The sequence below is a fragment of the Physcomitrium patens genome, chromosome 1, assembly GCF_059467195.1.
Source record: "Physcomitrium patens ecotype Gransden chromosome 1, ASM5946719v1, whole genome shotgun sequence".
Lineage (NCBI taxonomy): Eukaryota > Viridiplantae > Streptophyta > Bryopsida > Funariales > Funariaceae > Physcomitrium > Physcomitrium patens.
Window position 1 is genome coordinate 13,692,007 of NC_143410.1, and position 10,550 is coordinate 13,702,556.

Sequence of the window (10,550 nt, forward strand, 5' to 3'; positions counted from 1 at the left end):
TTTCTCTCTCTTTTTTTCTTTTTTTTTCTCTCTCTCTCTCTCTCTCTCTCTCTATATATATATATATATCCATAAGCACAAAGTTGACCATTAATGTGTATAGTAATTGTTTTAATAAATTTGTAATTCAATCCTCTCCTTCTTTTATAGCAATTCACAAAATATTACTTAAAATACATGTGCATTGTTTGTGCTTTTCCTGATTTACTTAATATATATTTCATCCATCCATGTTAGTTGTACATTTTTTAAGAGTGCAACTTCATCAATTTCTCTCCATTATGACAAAGCATTTGATACATACTTGAAACATTGGTATCCAAGGATGATACTTTCTAAATTTACGAATATGATCAACACTCGATTTGGCTACTGCTCTTTCGTGCATGAAAATATGAGAACAAGTACAAAGATAATTAGATCAGCATGAAATATGAATTTTATTTTTCAGTTTGGTCTGGTGTAAGGTACTATGCTGCCGTTCAAGGGATCTGCTCTGCAGGCTGCTTGGCGGTCAAGCCCAGGTAAGCAGATACTGTAGGCTGCCTAGAGATTGGATTGCCATGGAAGACAGTTGGGGTGTGTGGTGGCCTGTGGGACAGAAGTTTTACTTTTGGCTTATTAGTTGCTCGGTGTTCGCCTCGTCTTGTCTCGCCTGGGATTGCCTCCCAGTCCAGAGCTCATTCAAGCGGATCCGGCATTAGGGTTTGGTGCTCACCCCCAAACTCGCACGTAGTCTGTTTCCCGGTCTTGGCTTACGCCCAATCCCATCCAATTTTGAGCTGCACCTGCCCCCGCAACCGCTCCCCTACCCCCAGCTCGCCTTCCTTCCCTCGTTTTCCCTCCCTTGCCCGCTTCTCTACACGCCTTTTCATCTCCGTCCTCGCCCGCGCCCTCGTCGTTGTCCTCGTCTTCGTCCATCCCCCTTTTTTCTTTCCTCTCCCGTTTCTTCTCCTCTTTCCTTTCTGTTCTCCATCCCCCTGGCTCTTTTCCCCGTTGTGTCGTTGCGCGCGCTCTATCGCTATGGCGGACTCTGGCGATGTTTATGGCTTGGCGTCTGGGTAGCGGTGTTGCGCTGGGATGGAGATGGCGAGAAGGAAGGTTCTGCAGGGGCGGCGAGGAGGAGCAGCATGAAGACTGACGAGACGCCTTTGAATCACTACACAATCGAACTCCTAAAACCGTTGTGAGTGCTTTTCATCTCTCCTCTCCTGACCCGCACTTTCCTGCCGCTATAGCCTCGTCTACCGGTACTCCTGTTTGCTCGGTCGTTGAGCATTTTAGGTGTTAAGCTATCATAATTCTCTTCCACGAGAACTTCTGATAGGACATATTGCATTAGAGAGTATTTTTCTGCCGACTCGAGATTCTCTAAGCACACTCGGGTAGCACATGATTGCAAAACTTTTGGTAACGAATTGTTTCGAAGTGGCTTGCCATCAGTAGTTCCCGCTTCAGGTCTGTTGTCTGGAAGCCGACTAGCATGATCAGGGTATTCGTTACGTACGCATGTAAATAGTTGTAGGTTTCGGAAGGTATGGTGTTGTTGTGGTGGACTGTAGGTTTTCCAACTCGTCAAGCGTTGGTCCATCGGTTGAAGACGAAGTACCTCTTGAATTGCGAGTCCGGCTGTTGAATTGACTCGGCGGATAGGTAGGATGCAATGCAATCACCGTCCGGCGGGCTACGCTCAGCCGGAAGTTCGAGTGATCGCGAGAGCCGTGGTTCTGTAGGCAGGCATAGCAATGAGCGGCGGGAGCTGTCGCAGAGCGTGGTGTAAAATTGTGAATGCGTGATTGGTGGATATTGTGAGAGGTTTGGTGTTTCCGCGGCATCCTCAACAGGAAACTTCATCATGATTCGCAGCACAGTAGAAGGCAAAGGGCAGGCGTGCAACAGTGGTACGCAGTGGAAGAGTAGTGGATAGGTGAGACCTCTTAATTGAGAGGTTCTCAGTCGTAACGCGTGTAGATGGTTGTCAATGTTGGACATCTTCTGCGAACGATAAAAAATTAAGCCCGGAAAGTTAAACATAAAAACCATTTCTCATGAATGTGGTGAAATGACTAAATCTTCCTTTGATGCGGTGTACAGGGCTGATGTAGACCCTATCTTGCTTTCTGACTACGCCGCAACACTGCTGAAGATCGACAAGCCTAAGAAGGAATCGCAGACATTTTGCGTGGACCAGCTGTGCGGTTTTCTTGGAGGTGGTCAATTGATGGCCTGCAGTTGAACCTGCCTCACCTGACTGGCTGCCCCTCTTGGTTGAGGCTCTGCAAAATGTGGGAAGGAACGGCTGTGGGCATACGTGTACAAATGGTTGGAAAGAAGAATTTATATTAATTGTATCGTACCAGCCGTGAGTGCAGGAGCAAACTTATTCGTTGTCAACCTATTTCATGTTATTGACGACGGGACGATCCCCTCCAGAATGGATGATCTGGAAATTGTCAAGCCTCTGGACAAAGCGGAATCCCTCGCCGAGGCTGCAGAGACCAGAATATCGCCTTCCCATTTAGAGAGGATACCGAGCGCCGGCGCCCAGGATTGGGAGGAGGAGCTAGAGGAAGAAGATAGCAGCGACGACGATCGGAATCACAAGCATCGGCGTCGAGTTTCTCGATCCCGTTCTGGAGACAGAGTAGACGAATCCAATGTTTCTCGGTACAACGGAGGTGGGTCAAATGATCTCAAGCGCCAAACCGGTGACCACGGTAGAGAAGGAGGAGGAGGACAGTCCAACCGAGAGCGGCCGTCGAAGTTTGAAAGACTATCGGGTCGTGATGCAGGGGGTCGATTTAGCAACGGAGAGCAAGCAGAGCGAGGTCTAATACGTGGCGGTGGTCCTCCGTTTCGGGGGGATGCACCTAGCCTGGGGCTCGATGGAGTGCGTATGGGCCGTGGCAGAGGAGCTGGTAGTTGGGTCGGTCCTATGCCGCCCCCGTTTGCTGACGCACCACCTCTGTTGTCCCCGAATGGAGGCTATTTCTCGAACGGCAGGGGCTTGGGTGGGCGTGGGGTTGGGTGGCCCGGAGGATTCGGACACATGAGTGGCATGGGAGCTAGTTCATTGGAACTTTCGCATGGTGGGCGAGGGCCACCTGGAGTTATGAACCTGGGGATGGGAACGGGTTTAGGACCTGTGCGACCGAGGTGTCTGGATTTTGAAGAACGAGGGTTCTGTCTTCGAGGAGATCTGTGTCCCATGGATCATGGTTCCCACATTGTCGTGGAGGATGTGCAGGTAAGATGCTGCTTCAGTCGGTGAGGTGTCACAGCAGCTTCCAGAAGCGAGAGCATGGGAGTCTGGATGGTCGGTGTATTTCGTGTAGGGTGTTGAGATGCGTAGGTTCCATGGCATGTCTGATTGGGCTTGTTTTTTGCACAGAAAAGAAGCGCATGAAAATGAGATAGGGCGAGGATCAGCAGGTTCCTTTCGTTGAATTTGGATGTTGTTCGTAGGATTCTATTTGCAGGAATCTAGGCCCTGCTAGCATACGGTGGTGGGTGCTATGGGTACGATTGTCCGCTCACCTGGAACTCCAGGCAAGGAGTTCAATGGGTCGCCCTCGGCGGTGAGGACTAAGAAACCTCATTTCTCCAGCTAAGCGTTCTGATTGTTGCTCACTCTGCAGAGCCTGTCCCAATTTAACCTGCCTGTCAACCTTTCAAGTGGGCGAGGCATGGCTGTGGCGCCCGGGCAGATGGCAGCCTCCAATACCATGCTACCCACTTCTGCACCTTCAAGTTCTCGGGGGAGCCGAGGGAGCCGGGAGCCGAGTATTCCTCCACTAGAAGCTCCGATCGTGGTGAATGGCCAAGTGTCTGGTGCTGAACCTGACCTGTACGATCCAGATCAACCGCTTTGGAACAAAGACAGACCTGAGGCCACGGGAAGGGTTAGAAAGTTGTCAGCGTTTCAGACGGAACATCTTGAGGTGGTTAAAGAGAAACCGGAACTGAAGAAGAACCCAGATGGGCGAGGGGTTGATGGTGGCAGCAGAGGTGCCAACAGCAGCAGCTTGCATGGTGCAGACGCAGTGTCCACTGTGTGGGATCGCATAGGACTTGTAGATGTAAGCGCTGCTAGTGCAGGGGTGAAATTAGAAGAACAGCGGGGTCAGAGCAGAGGAGTTACGTGGCAGCCCGGAAGATGGGAAGACCGTGAACCTGTCAGCGGAGCCACCAACCTCAATACAAATCCTGGACGAGGACGGGGTGCTGCCGGGTGGGCAGAGGTAGGTCCTCCATTCAACCGCTCCAAAGATGGGAGCAAGTTGGGGCCTCGCGCTCCTGGGCGCAGCGTAGAACATGCTCAACGCACACTCTATGTGAACTGCATACCTCCCAATGCTAATCAGGCAGAGGACTTGCTCATGCACTTTGAAAAGTTTGGACGTGTTGTGGATGTCCGAATTCCTCCACACAGTGACAGAGCCTTTATCCAGTTCGCTACTCGAGAGGAGGCGGAGTCAGCACTGGCTTCCCCCGATGCTGTGATGGGGAACCGATTCATACGATTGTCGTGGGCTAATCGTGATAGCATCAATAGTGATAGCGGCGCTTCCACTTCTTTTACTGGTCAGCCGCCAACCTCTGGCTCTGAAGCAGCAGGTGGCCATGCTGCACTAGTAAAAGGTAGAGGAAAACTGAGTTTGACTGGTCTGAATGGAGTCGTTGCCGGCCTGTCGGGAACTTCGATCCCAGAAGGCAGCAACAAAGCCACCACATCGAATGGTTCCGCAACTTCCTTGATTAGCCCAGTAGCTATGGCATCAAAGAAACAGGAGGAATTAGAGCTTATGCGTGAGAAGATCCGTCAGAAGCAAGAGGCCCTAGCTCAGAAACGCGACGATTTTCGGCGGAAGCTCGACAAGCTCGCTAGTCAGGTGAACCGTTTACCTTCGGATGATCTTGGTTTTGGTTTTGGTTTTGGAAATGATTTTGATTTTGACTTTGTTTTCATGATTTTAATGTGAGAATGATACCAGTCTGCCTAGGGGATACGACATGAAACTGCGCTGTGGTAGAGGTGGTCGTGATGTTTCAATGATCTGCCATGAGAGTCCCTCGAGTAGAATCCATGAATGGTGCAGTCTCCAGCGGCGGATCTTCGAACATGTGTTCTTTCTCCTAGGACTGTGGAGTTCCCTGTTTTATAACATTCATGGTGTGCGTGTGCGTGTGTATGTTATGATTTGTTTTTCTGTTCTTTTCCTGGGAGTTTGTTGAAGCTTTTGCCTTGGTTCCAGGGGGTTGCAGGATCCGAGGACCCTATAGTAGACCATGCCAGCAAGCGACAGAAAGGGGACAATTCTAGTGACGTGAGACCGTGCAAAGATATTGCCGCTGTTGGCAGTTTAACGACTACTTCTGGCATTAGGAAGACGAACTCGGGGGAAGTTGCGCAGGCAGGGACGACACAGGCGTCATCGAAGCCTACAAGATCTCCCCATCGTCGGACACCTTCGGGAGCATCTGTAGGACACCCCGCATCTGCGTGGGGTCCTGGACGATTCAAACTTGATAATCGCACAACGGCTTTTAGGGTTCTGCCTCCTCTTCCGGCTACTATCTCTGATGTAAGTGTCACTCCGCCCTTTTTCTCTCTCGGTTGCTGAAGCAAGCGAAGAAAATAGTCAAGCTTGGGGCGTAGCATAAACAGAATGGTTGCCAGGGTTTGTTTTGAAGTTGTGTGAGGTGGGGTAACAGCGCACATATGCGGAGCTTAACAAAAAAAAAAATTGCTGTTGATGCGAGCAGGTTGCAGCTGTAAAAGACCATTTCGCTGCATTTGGCGAGCTATCAAGCGTGGAAGTCGAGGATGCAGAGGATCACAAAGTGGATTCAGGACAACCCTGGAAATCGAGTAGCCCCATACGGATTAGCTACAGTACTCGACGGAGTGCAGAAAGAGCTATGACGCAGGGCAGGTGGTTTCACGGACAGTCGTTAAATCTGGTTTGGGTCTCTGTTGCTGTAACCAATCGGCCATCAGAGAGTGCTCCTGCTAGCATCACCGCTTTGACCGAGCATAAGACCACGGGTAGAGGCGATGCCAACGAAGTTTGGGAAGAATCGTCTGTTGAAGAGCAGCACCACGTGGAAAGCAAGGCAAGCCTGAAAAATGAAGCTCATCCAAGTGGAGCTCGGGTGGTGTAATTCCTCAATAACACCAGACGCCTGAGATGTAACAAGCATACTTGCACCTGTCAAAATAGCTCTGAATGTATCTAAAACCCCATTTTGCGTTGGGGAACGTTCGAGTGCCTCATTAGGAACGAGGTCTGCTCGACACATTTAGTTTAGCGTAGACTCTGTAATTTGTAAGCTTTTTTCGGTTTCCAGCTTCCTTTTTCCTTTTCTTTTTCTTATTCTTAGGACTTTCAATTGACAAGTAATCAAGCCAGATGTAGAGCTCATGATCGAAGAGCCATTTTTGGAATTAAATTGAAGTCACTAGGCTGGTTGCCAACAGCCAAGCAAGGTGGATGTGGCTGCTTACTGCCCTTCCAGGTCACCTTTGCCGTTCCAAATCACTTCTTGGTCCCAGCTTGTTTGTCTGCTGTTTCCAACACATTTTCCCTGGCACAATTGGTAATCCAATATTGAAGGCAAAATATCAAGCGACGGTACAACATCTCGCTAAGTACCTAAATTTCGTATCAGGGAGGGACAGTAATGGTAGGAAGTTACTTGTCCTGCCGGGCGCTAAGTCTATGATTTATCGGAGAAGGGCTCACTGGTTAATGGCGGAGGTTACCTAGATGGGCGTAAGGTCAACCTTGTCGTTGTCAGTGCAGATGCAATTGGAGCTCAAGAGGAAGTAAGTGCAGAATCGGATAGGGTGAAGTGGGAAGCCTGGCTGTGTGGTGTCCATTCCATGAAATCAGTTGGACATTGACACAACATTATTATTGTTATTTGTATCTTTATTTACTCTATGTTTTTGCTTGGTAGGGAGATAGGATAGGGTGTACCACGGAAGGATAACACTTTTGTATATGGTGTATAACATGGTGTATTTTATGGTGCATTGAATAATACAAGTTATAGTTGCATACAAATTTTTTGTGGTTGTAATAGTGCTATTTGGTGTTGTATTTGTATAGTCAATATATTGTGTCATTCTTGGATAAAAGCACCTAGTTGGTTTATCCCTTGTCATTTTAGAATTGATTGTTTTGATTTGATGTATAGCTTTTGAAGTTGATGAGTCTTTGAGTAAATCATGTCAATGGTGGCTTGAAGGGCACTAGTATTGTTATAAAGATCCCTATTGCACAAATATATTAAAAAAATAATTATTTGGTTGAAATTTTGGATCATATATTGAAGTTCTATTAAGATAACTTAGATCTTTCACTGAGTTTTTTTTTTTTTATTTTGATATATTATACTATTTAGGTGTAGGTTTTTCTTCACACAATTGATTTTTCAATAATGTGACAAAGACATGAATTTTGAAGAATTGAAAGTTCAAGTCACTCTTGTGTCACTTAAAAAGACTAGATAATCACTCATAGATGATATAATATTAAACTAAAATGGCTATTGCTAAAGACAAGAAGATTAGAAAGTCTTGAAACAAGTCTAAGAACTAGAAAGGCATTGATAAGAGTGAAAAAAGCTTCATTCTTGCCTCCATATATACTCTCTAACCAGAAGCTATGTGGTGATGTTCTATAGGATCTCCAACATGTATTGACTTTACAAGATACATATCTTAACTTGCAAGGTAAGTTTTTAATATGTGCACCAAATAGTTAGCTTATTCTATAAGTTACCAACATGTGTGATATATAGATAATTTGTTAATCAAATTTTTAATCTATCAATTAACTACAAACACATTGTTGGAATAGAGAGAATTTGCCTTAAGAAAGCACTGGGCTTCTAGATATCACTAAATGCTCAACCAAGCCTCTAAATTAAAAAAATACCAAGTCTATATATAAAATTGTTCCTATAGGGACAATTATATCAAACATAAGCCTTAAGTACCAAAGATCACCAAAAATGTGATAAAAATATTATAAAACTTATATATCTTTAAGATGATTTTTTTTCAAACTTCAAAAACTCATATTTCACGATCGGACCGTCCAAACAAACCTAAATTTTACATGAAGTATTGATGTACTTTTAAAAACTACTACAACAAATTTCAAATGTAAATTCATTATGGATCTTGAGATACCACCAAAATTCTAACAATAGCTTCAATCCCTTGCTTACATACATCCATGTGCAAATTTCTTCATATCTCACATATTAAGTACTAAAATACCATAAAATTTAGATATATTACTTTAAAACTTAATAACACACACTTCTAAAAATTTTGAGCCAAAAATTCATCTGGAATCTCAAGATATGGCTCCAACCATTACTATCAACAAAACGACTCACTTAATGCCATTGAATTACATGTGCTATCTTCAATGCTCTATAACTTCTTCATAAAAACTTCAAATGTAGTCATTTCTTCATAAAAGATATAGATCATAAAATCATCCTTGTGTTTGCTTCTTTTGATCTCCAAAATCCATCATAAAACTCCTTGTATCCTAAAAACATCAATAGTATGTCTTAAAAAGACACCTTAACTTCAAATGGCTATAATTTCATCACCCTAATTCCAAATCCTTTAAAATTTGTATAAAAATTGTAGCCAAACCTCTAAACCTTATAATCCTTACTTTTGATTCTCAAATGTCTCTTCTAAATTTGCCAAAATCCTTGTTATGGTTGCAGATAGATTATTGAATGCCCACTGAGCATGGCCTTCGACCAATAGGAATAAAGATCTTTATTTTTTGCCTTCATCCGACCATGCCTTGATTTCATCCCTCTCCATAAGCCTCCTTGTAGTTTAGATTTTCATCTTCAGGCTTCTACCTTCTTTTAAAGCTCTATACTAAACATCTAAATCTTATATAATTTAAATACTATAATAAAAATAGATGAAATTAAAAATAAAGTTTTTTATATCTACTCCCTTTAAATTAATTTATTAACCATTCTAACATACATCAAGACTTATAAATATAAAATGTACTTTAATTAATTTTTACATATTATAAGCATTTATAATACAACAATATGTAAAGTCAAAACTACATCTAGGAAGTTTTTAGGAAGTTTTTTTAGAAGATATTATGAAATTAATTTATTTTTATCTATTTTTATCTAATTATCTAAGTAATTATTGAAGTAAATATGTATATCTATGTCATTATCTTCATCTTCTAGAGACAAGTTCCACAAGGAGCAGTCATCATCTTTCATGGATATTTTTATTTTTATTTTTATTTTTTTTTCCATCTTGATTTTGATGGATGTCATTAATGAAAATCTTCAAATTTTTATGCTACATTTGCAAGATTCTTTTTTGGCTCCTATGTGTATTTATTAATATCATATCCATATCAATGAATGAGATATTTCAACCTATTTTGGCACTGCCTTGAATTTGAGATTTCTTCTATTTCAAATTCTTAAATATTATCTATTTTTATAAGAAGAGGTGGCATTTGTCTTCTTCTTGAAATATTTATTATTTTATATGGTTCAAAAAGAGATATATGGAATATAGCATAGATCTTTATAGACTCTAATAGATGTAATCAATAAGCAAGAATATTGACTTATTCACAAATAAAAAATGGTCCAAGCCTATGATAGTCTAATTTTTTCCAAAGACAGGTAGTTTTGATATTGTGACAAAATAACCATATTTTGTCACCCATATTGAATTGTAGTTGTTTTTTGCACTATGCATCCACATTGATCTTTTGTTTTTCTTGAGCTTCCTTTAATTGTACTTTTATTATTACATATAGCTTTGACAACCAATTTGTCAAATCTTTTGCTACAAGATTATCAACTATTCAAAATTCAAAAGTATCAAGTCATGGATGATAACCATAATTGGCAAAGAAAGGTGTTTGTTGAATAAAAGAATGTATCTATTTATTATATGCAAACTTTGACAATGGCAAAAGAATTGTTCAATCATTTTAATGATAGTTGATGGTACACATCAAATACTGCTCTAGAACTTAATTCACCTCTTCTATTTGCTCGTGAATTTGAAGATGAAAGGTGGAAGACAAATTTATATCTACCTTTGATATCTTAAAAAGGGTCCTTTAAAATATTAATACAAATTATATCTTTTTATTTGATATAATATTCTTTGACATTCTATGATAGTAATAGATATTATTCAAGAAAAGCTTAGCTATTTTTTCATCTCAATAGATTTCGTATATAACATAAAATGTGCCATTTTGATGACGTGATCTACAATCACAAATATAGAGTTATATGAACTTGAACTTAAAAGATTCATAATATAATCCATAAAAATAGAAGATCATAGTATTTTTGATTAAGGCAATAGTTTGAAAAGTATATAGGATTGATGATGAAGAGTTTTTGAACTTGAATAAATGTCATATGATTATATGAAGTCTTTTATAGCCTTCTATATTTGTGGCCACTAAAAATCTTTAGATATAAGATCCAAAGTCTTATTGTGT

General features: G+C 42.1%; 1 protein-coding gene across 2 annotated transcripts; it reads left to right on the forward strand.

Moving 5' to 3' along the window:
• The first annotated feature begins 1,041 nt into the window (after nt 1–1,041).
• Nucleotides 1,042–6,542, forward strand: LOC112284972 (zinc finger CCCH domain-containing protein 27). Of its 2 annotated transcripts, none has more exons than XM_090250505.1 (5): nt 1,042–1,183; nt 2,095–3,247; nt 3,639–4,892; nt 5,256–5,585; nt 5,767–6,542. In XM_090250505.1, the coding sequence occupies exons 2-5, from the start codon at nt 2,435–2,437 to the stop codon at nt 6,163–6,165; spliced, it is 2,796 nt and encodes a 931-aa protein (XP_090106631.1). In that variant the 5' UTR covers nt 1,042–1,183; nt 2,095–2,434; the 3' UTR covers nt 6,166–6,542. The 2 variants fall into 2 exon arrangements, with proteins under 2 accessions (XP_090106631.1, XP_024381176.1); XM_024525408.3 differs by having other exon boundaries at nt 1,045–1,186.
• The last annotated feature ends 4,008 nt before the right edge of the window (nt 6,543–10,550 follow it).

Excerpts from the sequence above, each read along its gene's own strand:
- LOC112284972 (XM_090250505.1), top strand. The coding sequence starts at position 2,435 with ATGGATGATCTGGAAATTGTCAAGCCTCTGGACAAAGCGGAATCCCTC. Across the intron at positions 3,248-3,638 it reads TTGTCGTGGAGGATGTGCAG|AGCCTGTCCCAATTTAACCT; the intron begins GTAAGATGCTGC and ends CTCACTCTGCAG. Across the intron at positions 4,893-5,255 it reads TCGACAAGCTCGCTAGTCAG|GGGGTTGCAGGATCCGAGGA; the intron begins GTGAACCGTTTA and ends CCTTGGTTCCAG.